This window comes from Sciurus vulgaris (genome assembly GCF_902686455.1).
Source record: "Sciurus vulgaris genome assembly, chromosome: 10".
Lineage (NCBI taxonomy): Eukaryota > Metazoa > Chordata > Mammalia > Rodentia > Sciuridae > Sciurus > Sciurus vulgaris.
The window spans coordinates 47,185,427-47,201,436 of record NC_136470.1 but is presented as its reverse complement, the minus strand read 5'-3'; the positions used below and the strand labels follow the sequence as shown (position 1 = coordinate 47,201,436).

General features: G+C 34.3%; 1 protein-coding gene across 1 annotated transcript; it reads right to left on the bottom strand.

Annotated features, from left to right (window-relative positions):
• Positions 1 to 513: 513 nt before the first annotated feature.
• Positions 514 to 1,440, bottom strand: LOC306637770 (olfactory receptor 5H17-like; the record flags this gene model as incomplete). The annotated part of the gene is made up of 1 exon (XM_079100562.1): positions 514 to 1,440. One exon carries the CDS (start codon positions 1,438 to 1,440, stop codon positions 514 to 516), a length of 927 nt encoding a protein of 308 aa, XP_078956688.1.
• Between the last annotated feature and the right edge of the window lie 14,570 nt (positions 1,441 to 16,010).

Below are 16,010 nucleotides of genomic sequence, written 5' to 3'. Positions count from 1 at the left end.
TTTGTTTATTCCTTATGTGATGTCTGAGTTCAATTGCTCCAAGAAGTGAAATTCACCATTTCCCCCAAAATCTGAAGATGAAAGATCTTTGATGACTGACAGATGTACTGAGATTTTCTTCTATTTGTTAAAACACAAACCTGCCATCCCTATGGAATAGATGACTGAGTCCAAGGCTATACAGTACCTCCATCTGTACAAAGTATCATACTCAAGTTCTTTGGAAAGAAACTACCCTCATACTCAATGCATTCACAAAAGAAGAAAATATAAACCATACAGTGTTTCCACTTTTTTCTGCTTTGATTGTTCTAGTTGACAACAATATTTAATTAAAATATCTTATAGGTTTATGAATGAGATATACAATTGGTTTAAGTATATATTTAAGTACTAAAAACTTAACATTCCATAATAATTCTGACTAAAAAACCTTTCAATAATACTAAGTACAAGTACAAATAACTCCACAATTTGTGACTGTTTTAATGAAACAACAGGTACTAATTACATCTAAATATTTCTTCTCAACATTTTTGTCAGTGCAGCTAAGACTTGCTTGTTTCTCAGACTATAGATAATGGGATTTAACACAGGGATTATGACAGTGTAAAACAGAGAAAGCATATCTTGATCATTTCCTTGTGAAGATGCAGGATGCACATACATGAAGAGAAGGGGGCCATAGTATAAAGACACAGAAAAGAGATGGGCTCCACAGGTGGAGAAGGCTTTTCTTACACTCTTGTCAGACTTCTTTTTTAAAATTGTAACGAGAACTAGTGTATAAGAAACAAGAATAGTCACAATGCTGAATCCTTGAACAGAACCAGAGAAAATAAAAAGCATTAAATAATTAATAGAAGGGTCATTGCATGAAATCTTTAACAGGGGTATAACATCACAATAAAAATGGTGTATTATGTGGGAATTACAGAAGGTTAATCTGAATAAAAAGCTTTCATGTAGTATGGCATGAAGAAAGCCACCTACATATGACGAAACTAGTAGCCGGATACATAGTCTATTTGTCATGATCACAGGATACAGTAAGGGGTGGCATATGGCTGCATAGCGATCATAAGCCATTGCTGCCAGGAGAAAACATTCTGTGGTCACACTGAATGCAAAGGAAAAAAATTGCACCAGGCATTCAGAAAGAGAGATCATCTTGCTTTTGACTAAAAAGTTGACCAGCATCTTTGGGGTCACTGTTGATGATATCCAAGCATCCACAAGGGCTAAATTCCCAAGGAAAAGGTACATGGGGATGTGAAGCTGAGAGTCATTCCAGATCAGAGAAATTAGACCAAGGTTTCCCACCATGGTGATGAGGTAGATCACCAAGAACCCCAGAAACAGGGAGGGTTTCCACTGTGGTTGGTCTGTAAGTCCTATGAGGACAAACTCTGTCAGCAAAGTTGCATTGTCCTTTTCCATGACTTCACTGGTTGTCACCTGAAATGAAATGCAGTGAGTGAACAAAAAAAGAACTCATTTAGGATTTATGAAAACATATCGAAGGGGAAGAGTGCAGGAAAAACTTAAACTTTTAAACTTTTCAGAATACCTTCCATTTACCACAGTGATTAAAAATAAATTAGGTAAAAAAAGAGTAAAAAGAAATCAACTCAATGAAAAGTGCAAGAAGCAACATATTTAGAGAAAATGAGAGGCTTCTAAGCTTGTGATAAATTTGGGGGGAACAACTGAGGTGTTGGGAATTTTGTATTTTGGATGAGATTCAGTCTCCGGTGAAGAACTATTTGAATAACCTGGATTTTAAAGTGAATTAAATGCCATGTGAAGGAAATTGCACTTCTTTGTACTAAGATCTCTTAAGATGTGGAATTATGTGATAAAATATTTTTAAATTAAATACTTAGGTGTATACAAATTGGCTCCAGGAAGGAATCACTGAAGTTAGGGATACTAATCAGAAAACATTTAATATTGTCCTGGGGCTCCCAAACTAGTTTCATCCCTCAATGGTCTAGGGGAGCTTTTTTATACAGAATATAGATTATGAGGTATTAATGGAGAAACAGAAGGAGTAGTTGAAGACTGAGTGAGTTAAGTCTCTATAGTTTAAAAGCACTTCTCTGATGATGGATGCCAGCATAAGTGCATTGCCTCACTCATATGTGACATTGACATTTGTAGTAGTAAAGAGAATGAATAATTCAGAGTTTCTGAATTATTTGAGTCACCAGGATTCAGTGACATATTTATTATTCAAGGTTAGTCAGTGAATGGGAAAGCAGTCACTTGGTGACTGGGCAGGTAGTCTTTAACAACACAGCTAAGAATTTTGCTTCATTACGAAAGTTATGAAAGGAAAATTCTTTCCACATTCAGGGGAGATACAGTTAAAAGTATGGGTCTATTGGACACTAACAGAAGTAAAAAGTCACTGGAGTAGTTGGAGGCATAGTTATGGGTAACATACCCCTCAAAGAGAGGGGAGTTGGAAAATATTGAGGAAGTAATATTACAAGAGGTTATAATGTAAATAGATATACTTTATTAGATGACCATATCGATCCCTTTCTAACATACATCATTTTGAAGGGCAAAGGTTGCCCTTCAAACTCACTTTCCCATGACCCATGAACCTAGTATAAGGGGAATTGGTCTAGTTTGGCCAGTGAAACTCACATATACAGGATTTGGAATACAGGGAGAGAGAAATATACACTTGCAAAAAAGAAACTAGATTATAAGTCAACAACAGCAATATCAAGACTCCAGCATCCTGCATCTACAGCAATTGCATTGCTGATGTGATTGTGACATCTGAGGTCAAATCAGTAATAGAAATCCTGTTGAGACAATGCTGGGACATCAATTTTGTTACTGTTTGCTGGCTTTTTTTTTTTTTTTTTTTTTTTTTTTTTGTTCTACTATTCCTGCCCAACTGTCAATCTCTTTCCTCTAAGGTCTTGCTTTGAATCAATTTCCACTTACTAAACCCTTTCCTTATTGTAACTCAGAGCCCTGGATGAACAAGAGGGAGAGAGAAGACTGATCAGGAAAAAAAAATTACTAAGCAGGGGAATCTGAAAAGTTGAGTGTTGCAGACATAAAAAATGAAAGACACTCAAGAAGAACCAAGTAAAGAATAATGTTAAATATCACAATAAATAATCTAGTAGGCCAAGTAATCAACAAGGATATTTGAATGTGGAAATTAAGAAATCTGTACTAAATTTGGTGACAGTAGTTTATTTTATGTGAAACAATCCAGAAAGAATGGAAGAGTGCATTCTGAGTAACGGGGTGAGGAGTCGCCATTTTCATCCTGCCTGCAGTCAAACACGATAATTCTTTCCATTGAGCATTTTAACCCAAGTTTCAAAAAATAGAAGAAAAAGGAAGGGAAGGAGAACTCAGACAGGAGTAGAAAGAGAATTTGGGCAGGTGAAAAGAAAACAAAAGGTAGGAAGAAAAACAACAGGTACAAGTGTGAGTAAGTACAGAAAACTCAAAGAAGGAGAGGGGAAGTTTCCAAGAAGGATGCACATGAGAGGTAGGGGAAGGCTCAGGGATGCAGATGTTTATCTTAACTCTGGAATTCAATAAAAGTTTGTATATCAGAGAATCTGCCTCTTTGCTTCTGTTAAAATTCAGTTTTTCCCCATGGAAGTTGCGTACAAAAGAGAGATCTGATTTAAAATTTTGTTTTAAATATTGTGGTTTTTTTTTTTTTCATAAATACACTACTATTTCTTAAATACCCTTCCACATTTTAAAGTTGCTTCATCTTTAAATATAAAATAATATAAGAACTATAACTGTAATAATTAATAATATTTTATCATATACAGGTAGTATGCCAGGAGAATAAGTAACTGTGAGATGGTGGAATGCAATTTACTTGGCTATACGAATCATTTTACTATGTTCATATGCAAAAACATGGTGTGGTGCCCTCAAACGTACATAGTAACACATTTTAACCTCACTACTTTTGTTACTACAGTGTTTAAATTGACTTTTTCAATTAATCTTGTTTGTTTAACTTGAAAGTATTTCCTCCCCTACCAGCATTCTAATAGAAAAACATGTAGCCAAAAACAAGAACCTGAGAAAGGAGATAAGAATAACCAATACCAACAACTGCATTCTTATTTTGAGGGATTCAAAATTACATGAGAGGTGAAAATAATCAAATTCAACTTGCATAAAGGTACTCATTAAGTCATAAATGCTAAAAAGAGCAGTAAAAGGGCATTTTTATCATAGTATATATGTAAAATACTTGGCAAAATATTGTCAGAAGTGATTGAAAAGAGAACTCATATTTAAGTGACAAAAATTATTATTCAGAATGCATTGTTATTTAACTAAATAGGTAATTTTATCATAATTGACAGAAATATTTGTTATATAATCATAATTATGACTTGAACCATTAAACCTAATTTTAAATCGTTCACTCTTTTAGATCACCAAATAAAGTCATCCCTCAATTAACAAGACTATAAATCAGTAAAGAGAACAAATCAGTCTTTAGTGCATTTTTGCTTACCCAAATTTTAGCACAAAAGTAAATTTGAACATAGTATACTGTTTTTCCATATTTACCTGACTCTTTTGGTATCTCCTGGATCCAATCTGAAAGATTTCTATACAAACAGTAATTTAACCTTTCATATAAAGAATTTTAAAAAATACATAAATGATTTATCTCTTATCCATATATTGAAAACAAAATTGGGGAGGTTCCTTAAAAATATTAGGCCTTATAAAATATAAAAAGTTTAATAGCACAGAATTGATGATAACAAGTCTCAATTGTTTGCACACTTACTCATTTTGGATGCTTAACTTTCGGGTCTCAAGAAAATGTTGTTTATACAAGGTCTACTTTGAACACAAGAGTCAGGCAGTTGTACAAGTGTGCTCCTTCCAGAAGTGGAAATAGTGGAGATCTAAAGTTCCCCTAAGAGTACCAGAGGGTTCCCTGTGGACAAGTGAAGTAGCTCTGCTGGGCACTGTGGATTTAGACATGCATGAGAACTGCAGGTAGTCCCACAAGCATCACCAACTCTGGAATCATAAACATTAAGTCATAATAGTTCTAGTTTTAACAACAAAAATCAGACTTCATTTCAATATTTTCCCATAAAAAGGACACTTCTAACATATTTATGAAAGCTTCAGTTTACATTAAAACGTGCAATTCTGCCTACTTTGATTAGTATGGTTCTGTTTGAACTCGCCAAAACATGATTTTAATTAGGCAAAAATCATATTTCCCTCCAGGAGATAACCCTAAGTACAGTTGTCTTCCTTATGTGAACTGACGCTTAAATATCAACCATATGCCTAGGTGCCCCACTCTAAGCTGAAATTTGATGAGAAACATTATTAGTCAAATATTAAAGGGAATAGCTTAAGAAAACCAAAGATAAGTTACTCAAGGGGAGGTGAATGTCCTAGAGATCTGGTGAAAATGCATATTTGTTTCTGTATTTTTTGGTGGAGCTCTGGAGTCTTTATTTTAAGCAACATGATGCCAGTGGACACTTGCTATAGAGCCTTCAATTTTGGCTTATCTATACTATGAGAAATCCTTAATTATTAGACAAATAATTATAAATGTGACTGGCCTGCAAATGAAGAAGTTGGAAGGAGACAGATAGGGCCAGGGAGGTCAGCATCTATTGGATTTCAAAGGGCCTGAAGGGCTTCATCAGGGACTTTGCTTTTTACCCTACTGAAAGGAAAGCAATTGATGGATTATAAATATGGTAGTGACATGTTCAGGTTTCCTTCTGAGCATAAACAAAGCAGCTTGCAAATGAGTTCTCTTTCAGAAAATATTAAAGCTAATTATTTTTATATTTGATATTTGAGTACTCACATCATCATCTCTGAAGAAAAAGGATTCAGGGTATTTTTATTATTATTGCTAATCAATTAATTTTGTTGTTATTGTTTGTTTTAGCAGTGTTAAGTTTTAAAATCTGGGGCTCATGCATGCTAGGCAAGAACACTCTGAGTTCTTCTCCTAGCCCATAAAATGTATTTTTAAATAAAATGTTTAACTCATCATTTGGTTAATGACAAGAAGGATAGGAAGAAAAACAGGACATATACTTTGAAAGATTTATCAGTCAATTATCTTGCTTACTTAGAATTTTGCTAGTGAACAAAGAAATTATAGAGAACATAATAACAGATAAAAGACATTTCCATAAAAACTGCAAAAGTGTGGAATAAGCAGCCCGATGTGCACACAGCAGATAACATGAGAATACTCAACTTTTTGACGTTCCTCTTAACCTTTTTAGTGTTGTTTTCTCTACCCTAATTTTATTTGCTTGTCTTTGATTACAAAAGGTGTCCTTGATACTTCCAACATGGGTAGTCTTTTCAATTTTAGTCATTTTATTGAGTTCTAATATACTATTGCCATTTTATTTGCATTTACTGATGACTGAAATAATCCAGATTCTACTTCTATAGTTATTGAACATTTGTATATATTCATTTTTGAACTATCGGAATCATTTCCCTATTGTTTTAATTTTCCTATGTTACCAGGGATCAAATCCAGGGCCTTGTGTTTGCTCAAGAAGTGCTCTACCACTGAGCAGAAGCCAATCTGTTTTTCCAATTTTCTAATTATTAGTTCTAAAATTATTGATTTTTAGATTTGTTTCATGCATTATATATATATAAGGCTTACCAGTATATTTTCAGAGATACTATTTGCAATTTCCTTTCATGTCACTATTCCATTCCAGTAATAACATTGTGATGACTGGACCTATTGAGCAAGAACCAAATCTGAACCATTCTAGACTTACTGCTAAGACAATATTATTACAGAAGATGAAAAATAAATCAGACAAAAATCCAGAAACCTTCTCCCTAAATGAAATTTCAAATTATTATTATTATTATTAGAGACATATCAAGATATCTCTTCTAAAGTAAAGCATAACTTGCTATATTTGACTGCTTAAAAAAACAAAGAAGATGCACACAGTCCAATGAGCATTTTGGGTTTGGAGGCCACTTTCTCCTTATGTGAGTCTACTACTCTGATCTATTTGCCAAGTGATCCAAAGAGCTTCTACTTTTGAGAGGAATTCAACAGTGGAGGTCAGCAGGAGGCTATCCACCTCCATTTGAGTCATGTTATTTAGCCTCCGTGGTGATTTGAGAGGCAATGGTATGTAAGATGCGCTGAAGCCTTTGGCAGACCTCTACAGGTGAATGACAAGGTGGGCCCTTAGAATTTTGTAGCAAAGTCCTGTTCTCCTTAGCAAATAGTCACTCTTGAGAAACATCTCTTAGCATGACTCTGGGCTTTACTACAGGTAAATACTTCACCATGGGCCACCAAGTTACCATGTAACCTGAGCATCCCATCATCAAATGGATGTGGAATACACATGTTTGGGCCTTAGGGAAAAATAGAGGAACGAGTAAGTTACCTGAAATGGTTCCAATTTCCATCGTTCACACTCGTGTAAAATTGCCTTCTCCCTTCCACCCTGCCTGTGTAGCTCCAAGGACAATTTGTGTAATGAATTGATAGCAAAAGAGAAGATTCAGGCCAGTATTTCAAAAACGTTTTGCCTAATATACACGCATACCTGGAGGTGGAAGGTAATATCATCCACCCCATCAGACATTCCTGATGGAAGCTAGATATAATACCTTTGTTTTCTTTCTATTTGCTTTTCATGTAATATAAAATATATTGATTTTACATCATAGATATTTTTAAGTATTGTTAAATTTTATAAGTTATTTTGGTTATGGGATATCAAAGAGAAGCATAAACATCACCTAATGGCTTAACTGCAGTTCACGGGAAAGTGTGAGTTATCCTTTGTAGGAGGTATACTTGCATGGTATATATATTATGACTTTGTTACTATTTTTATTAGGAGATCAACTATGATTTAAAGAAAGTTGTATGGATTCCAAGTTGAGAAATGCTATGCATCAGAAAAATATATTTGATCCTTCTGCTTGACTGGACCTCTAGAAACCCAGATACCTGGTTTAATGTTATTTTAGTGTGTCTACAAGGGTGATTCTGGAAGATATTATCATTTGAATTGGTAAACTGTGTGAGGAATATGACTTTCTCCAATATGCATAGGCATGGTGATATTCATTTAGGGATTGAATAGAATAAAAGGCAGAAGAATGTTAAACACATTCTCGTTCTGAGCAATTGAGCTAGAACATTGACGTTCTTCTGCCCTCTGTGCTCCTGGTTCTGAGACTTTCAGGCTTGGTCTGGAATCTATACTGCCAGATCTTCATTTCTCAGATTTTTTACTTCCTGAATTGCTGACTTGAAAATTGCACAAAATTGTACTTATGAACTTCCACTATCATGTGAGGCAGTATCTTATGATAAATCATACACTCTCCCTCACTCTTCCTTCCTCTCTCTGTAAAGATGAAAAGTTACATAGATACATATAGATATAGAAATAAAGAAATAAATAAATAAAAATAAAGAATGAACAGAAGGAAGGAAGAAGAAAGAAAAGAAAGAAGAAGGAAGGAAGGAAGGAAGGAAGGAAGGAAGGAAGGAAGGAAGGAAGGAAGGAAGGAAGGAAGGAAGGAAGGAAGGAAAGAGAAGAAAGAAAGGAAGGGAGGAAGGGAGGAAGGAAGGAAGGAAGAAAGAGAAGGAAGGAAGGAAGGAAGGGAGGGAGGGAGGGAGAAGAAAGAAAGAAAAGAAAGAAAGAAAAAGGAAAAGAAAGGAAAGGAAAGAAAGAGAAGAAAGGAAGGAAGAAGGAAGGAAGGAAGAGAGGAAAGAAAGGACCTGTTTTTTCTGGAGAATACTGACTAATACAGTTATACGATTACTCATTATCATTTAGTGAATTTCTTTTCTCCCAGAATATTACATTACTATGAAGTAAGTGTTGACTATTACCCTCAAATAAGTGTCATACAGAACAAACATTTGCAGAATTAGGAAATGTCATATTGTAGCAACTAGAACATATTATGTACAAATTTTGAGAATGACTCATTCAGCTATTCATCCATTGACAACACTTGTGATTGATAGAGATCCCCTCATAATTTTATTAAAGTGGCCATAGAAATTTGACTGGCTATCATTGCTATCAATCTTCTCAAAGGAAAATCTCATAAAATAGTTCACAAGCTGGTGTGGTGGCACATGCCCTCTAATCCCATATCAGGAGGCCAAGGCAGTAGGATCACAGGTTTGAAGTCAGCACCTCAGCAACTTAGACCCTAAGCAACTTAGGCAGAACTTGTTTCAAAATAAAACATACAAAGGGCTGGAGATGTAGCTCAGTTAAGTGCCCCTGATTTCAATCCCTAGTACTAAAACAAACAAACAAACTCTTCACAATTCTTCATCCTTGAAACAGATGTCCATCTGATCGCTCATCCACCAGCCCAAAACAGGGAGAAAAGTACACATCAGAGGGCAGAACCTGAGAATAATTGCATAGTGCTGACTTAGAGAATATAGGCTGGTGGAAACTACATTTGGATATGTCCTTAATATATGTTAATATTATAAAAATTTTCTTCACTGCCTATTTAAAATGAGTCTCTGAGTGTATTCCCACATAATAGCAATAAAGTTGCAGGATTGGACAGTGTGTTGATGGAGTCAATCATTCTGTTTGCATAGTTCTTCGCATAATTATGATGCAAAATAGTTTGAGACTCACAGTTTTAAAATAGCCCCAACCCATCCCCAAAAGCTTATACCAGATCGGTTTGGACATTTGCCTACTACACACATGCGTTAAAATCCTGATATAAATAGAAATACTTCAGATTAGGCAGAGGGAAGTGAAGGGAGGGGAGGGGGTTTGGGGTAGAAAGGGTAGTAGAATAAATCAGACATTAAATACCCTATGTGCATGGCGTGATCCTACATCATGAATAAACAGAAAAATGAGAAGTTATACTCCATTTATGTATGATGTGTCAGAATGCATTCTACTGTCATACATAACTAATTAGAACAAATTTAAAAATTCTGATATAACTAGTCCACAACCTAGAATTATAAAAAATTACAATTTTGATTAATGTCTGCTTGTTTTTACATATGTCTTAAATGTGTTTTTCTTTCATTCCACCATAATTTTCTCAATACTCTCTTTGTAAGGTGATGAGAAAATTATGTACACAGAGTGTACATACAGAGAAGTATAAATTCTTTTAAATATCCAAGGTACGAAAAGAATAGACTGTTATAATGAAGCTTTTATTCTTATGTTATCAGCATATCTATGAGATGATTTTAATCCAATATCAACAGTGTTCCAGACAACTGTGTGAACTTTACTTAAGGATATCGTACTTTGTATCTAAATAGCCATTAAATAATATACATGTATTTGCATAATTTATTTTAAGGCGAAAATTAAAATACAGAAAATCTTGTCAAGAATAAGATCAAGGCAAAATGTATCTTTTACTTCATTCCAAGCCTCTTACTAGAGAATTTGTGTGGATGAAAGGAAAAAGAAGAGCCAGGTATGGTGGCGCACACCTGTAATCCCAGCAATTTGGGAGGCAGAGGTAGGAGGGTTGCTAGTTCAAGGGCAGCCTCAGCAATTTAGAGAGGTCCTAAGCAATTTAGAGAGAGCCTGTCTCAAAAGAAAAAATAAAAAAAGGACTGTGGATGATAGAGGTTAATGGCCCTGGGTAAAACAAACAAACAATAACAACACCAGGACAAGGAGAATAAAAATACCAAAGACAAATGTAGAAAACTATAGAAAGTCAAAGAAGTAAAAAGGGGAGTTTCCAAGAAAGACTGAACCTGAGATGAAGGGAAAGGCTCAAAGATTTGTATGTGGATGTTTGTCTTAATCTTGGAATTCATTAAAAGTTGTCAATCAAAGTAATCTTCTTTTCTTTTATTCAAAATAAAGTGTTTTATTAAAATGGATCTTGAGTACAAAAGAGATCTTATTTTAAAATTTGCTTTGAAATATTGTTATTCATAAATATACTAATATTCTCAAATTTAAACTTTGCTTTATCTTTACATATGTGAACAACATGAAAACTATAATTTCAATAACTAAAACCTTATTAGATACAAATAATATGCCCAGAGATTTTAGATTTTAGGTACTCTCACCACTAACTGCAACAAAAAAGTAACTCTAGGAGATGATGGAATGTCAATATGCTTGGCTATAGTCATCATTTCACTAAATACTTACATATCAAACTACCATGTGGTAAAACTCAAATATACAATAAAAATGTTTTAAGTCTTTGTCTTTGTTATTACAGTGACTGAAATGGACTCTCTCTAAAAATCCTGCTTGTTTAACTTGAGAATACATTTCCCACATCATCCTTTTTTTTAGCAGAATAACATGAAACCATCTGAAACTGAAAAAGACAGTATAAATAACCAGTGCTGATAATTACAGTTCAAATGCAATTTTAGAGTGGGATTCCCTGCAATTATTCCAAAAATCAAAAGATAATTGAAAATTAGCAAAATCAGTTTGTATTTCAACAAAATATTGTCAGAAGGGAGTGAAAGGATAGAGCTAAAATATAAATGATACTCTAACATTTTTTATCAGAATATATGATTTATTAAATACAAGAAGTCTTTTTTTATCAGATTTGTCAGAAATATTTATTATGAAGAATCATTATGCATGGAATCTTTAAATCCATTTTTAAATTTTTTATTGTTCTGGATCACTACATAAAGTCTTTGGATTTAGAATAACAAGATAATGAACCTATCACTAAAAGGAACCAATCAGTCTTGCAGAAAGCACTTTCGTTTATCCAGATTTTAGCACAAAATTAAATATGAAGATACTAAGCTGTTTTCCATTTTTCACCTGGCACTTTTGGTATACACACAACTCAACCTATATTGTTAGAAATTAAGCAGTATTTTTACATTTCAAATAAAGAATTTTCAAAATTTAGGAAACATTTTTTTTCTTACCCTTAAGTTCAAAGAGATTGCAGAAATTCTTTCAAAGTGTTAGACTTCATGGAACAGAAAAATATATACAATAACATAGATCGACTAACAAAAGAAGCGATTCTTACCACACTCAGGTTCTGGAGGTTTAATATCTTATTCTCAGTAAGTGTTGGTTATATAAGGTTTATTTTGAACACAGGAGTTAACCAGTTCTGTAACTGTGTGCTTTCTCCAGAAGTGGAAGGGGTTGTGATCTAAAATCCCTTTAAGAATACCAGAGGGTTCTCTATAGGGTATCCCTGTAGGATGTTCTTCTGAGCACTTGGATTTAGACCAGAAGTCCAGGTTCTACCATAAGCATCAACAGTTCTGGAATCATAAATATCAATTCATTGTAGACAGTTCTGGTTTTAAAAACAGAAATTGCATTATAATTCAATGTTTTTCCACACAAAAAACACTTCTGACCTGTTTATAGAAATTTCAGTTTACATTAAAATGTGCAGTTCTGAGTGCTTTGATCAGTATGGTTCCGTTTGCACTCACCAACACATGATTTTAATCAGGCAAGATCTCAGTTCCCTCCAGGAGCCAACTTAAGTACAGTTGTCCTCCTCAAACTGGAGCTTCAACACCAACCACATGCCTAGGTGCCCAGTTTGAGCTGAAAGTTGATGAGAAATCTCAGCGGGAAAGCATTAGAAATTGTAGCTAAAGAAAGCAAAGATATACCCCTCAATGGAAGATGAATTTCCTAGGGATCTTGTGAAAACATGTATTTGTTTCAGTATTTCTGGGTTGGGACGTTGGAGTCATTATTTTAAACAACATGATGCCAATGGACACTTGCTATCTGTAGGGCCTTCATCTTTGGAATATCTATATTATGGGAGATTCTTGATCATTGGACCAGCCAAGCATTGTTAACATGACTGAAGGAGAAACTTCAAGGAGTCATAGGGCCAGGGGAGTCAGCATCTATTAGAACTCAAAGGATTTAAAAGGATCTAGAGGGCCAAGTCAGAGACTTTGTTCTTTAGCTAAAAGGAAAGCAATTGATAGATTATGAATGGGAGACTCATATTCAAATTCCCTTTCAGGTATAAACCAAGCAATTTGTCATGAGTTTTTACTTGGGAAATAAAACCTAATATACATTTACATTTGATATCACAGTACTGATACATTATTATTTCTATTGTAAAAGGATTTGGGTGTATTTGTTTTTGTTTGTTTGGTTTGTAGTGGTTGGAGATTGAAAGGAGGGGTTCATGTATGCTAGGCAAACACTCTGAGCTATTCACCCAGTCAATAAAAAGGCTATTTGTGAATATAAAGTTTAACCTCCATTTGGTCCGTGACTGGAGAGCTAAGAAAAAAACAAAGAGCATATATTTTGGAAGACTTATTAATCACTTACTTTGTTTGGTTGGAGTTTTGATTGTGACTGAAAAATATAGACAGAATATAATAACACAGATAGAAGATTTGTACCTGTAAAAACTGTTAAGTATAGAATAAGCAACCTGATGTATGGACATAGCAGTTAACATAACAAACTCCCCTTATAATGTCTGGCCCCTTAATTTTTTTTTTTAATTTATTTATTCCTTTTAGATATACTTGACAGTAGAGTGTATTTTGACATATTATATATACATGAAGTACAACTTATTCTAATTAGTATCCCTTTCTTGTTGTTGTATATGACGTGAAGTTTCACTGGTTGTGTATTCATATATGAACATAGGAAAGTTAAGTCTGATTCATTCTATTGTCTTTCCTATTCCCTATCCTCTACCCTTCCCTTCATTCCCCTTTGTCTAATCCAATGAACTATTCTTCACTCCCCCTCCCTTATTATGTGTTAGTATCCACATATCAGAGAGAACATTTGGCCTTTGTTTTTTTGGGATTGGCTTATTTCACTTAGCATGATAGTCTCCAGTTACATCCATTTACCATGAAATGCCATACATTCATTCTTCTTTATGGCTGAATAAGGAATATGTATATATATATTCCTTATTCTTATTGAATATTCTTATTCAGCCATAAATATATATATCACACTTTCTTTATGCATTCATCTGTTCAAATGGGCCCTTAAATTTTTAGTGTAATTTTCTCTTAATCCATATTGTTGCCTATCTTTGATTACCAAAGTTCTGTATTTATGTTTTACTAGAATGAATAGTCTTCTCAATTTTAGTCACTTGAAATCAGATGGATATTTTTATATGTGTGCTTGACTTAGCTGTTGGTGGCTCAGATACCTGGTTTATCATTATTTCAGAATATGTCTACAAGTGTGACTTTAGAAAATACGGCCTTTGAGTTGATGGACTCTGTAAAGTATATGTCTTCTTCCAACATATGTGAGCATCATGCTATCCATTGAAGAACTGAATAGAACAAAAACCTAAAGGAATGTTGAACTTACTCTATCCCTGACAAGGAAGCTAGAACATGAACATTCTTCTGCCCTGTTTCCTCCTGTTCCTGAGGTCTTTAGGCTTGCTCTGAAATCTGTAGAGTCAGCTCTCCAGATCTCAGACTTTCAATTTCCTGAGTCTTTGACTGGTAAACTGCATACAACTGGACTTCCAAACTCCACAACCATGTGAGGCAATATCTTAAAATAAATCAGTCTCTTTGTGTGTCTGTCTTTCTCATTTTCCCTCTCCCTGACTCTGAACAGATAGATAACACAAAGATAAGAAATGATAGATGACAGATATAGTCATCTTTTTCTCTAGAGAGCGCTGACTAATACACTGATGCAATAGTTACTCTAATTTAGTGAATTCCTTTTCTCCCTTTGAATATTAAAGGGAAATACTATGATGCAGATATCCTCAAACAAAACTCACACATATAATACCATCTCAGAATTGGTAAACATCATATTATTATAACAAATATAACATATTCTATACAAATTTTGAGAATGATGTTCCAAACATTAATCCATTCTGACAACTAGTATTTTGGTAGTTAATGCAGATCCCTCCCACTACTTTATTGAAATAAGACAACAGAGTTTGGATTGACTATCACTGCTGACAATCTTCATTCCAAAGAAAAAGTTATAAGATAGCTCACAATACTTCTTCCTTGACAGAGATGCCCTTTGATCCCTCATTTACCTGCTCAAAATAGAGAAGAAGGAACAAAGAAGAAGGTAGAAACAAAAAACATTACCACAGTGCTAATTTAGTAGAGAACATAGGATGTTGGAATCTACATTTAGACAGGTCCTTAATATATCTTGATATTCTAAAAATTGTCCTTTGCTGCTCCTTCAAAAGAATGATTGTCTAAGAGTGGTCTCACACAACAGCATTAACATGGTTGGAGTGAAGAGTGTGATGGAGTCAATCATGTGTTTCCACAGTTCTTCTCATGAGTCTAATGCAGAATACAATATGAGAGATTTAAAATAGCCCCCGCCAACGCCCCTCCCAAACCCCAGACCAGATAGGTTTGGACACTTGCCAGACACTCATGTGTTATAAAATCTTGCCATTGCTAGTCCACATCCTAGATTTAGAGAAAAAAAAATTACCACATCTGATCATAATGTTTGGACCTAAATCTTAAGTATGATCTTCACTGTCCATCATGATTTTATCAATAGTCTCCTAGGCAGTAGAAGGTTTAGTAGGACGATGCAAAAAGTATGCATGTAAGGTTCTCTGTAGAGAGAAACTGAATTCTCTTAAAATACATGGTAACAGATTAATAAACAATTAAAATAAATACTTTTACACCATCAGTGTATCCAGGAGAAAATTTTAATACAATATCAGAAGTGTTCCAGACAACTGCATGGATTTTACATGATGATATCATTCATTATTTGTACATATATTAAATATTATGTATGCATTTTCACAATTTATTTTAAGGCAAATAGTCAAATATTGATTATCCTTTCAAGAATAAGAGATTGACCCCTGCTATGATGGTGCATGCCTGTAATCACAGTGGCTTGTGAGGCAGAAGCAGAAGGATTGCAAGTTCAAGGCCAGTCTCAGGAACTTAGTGAGGACCTAAGCAA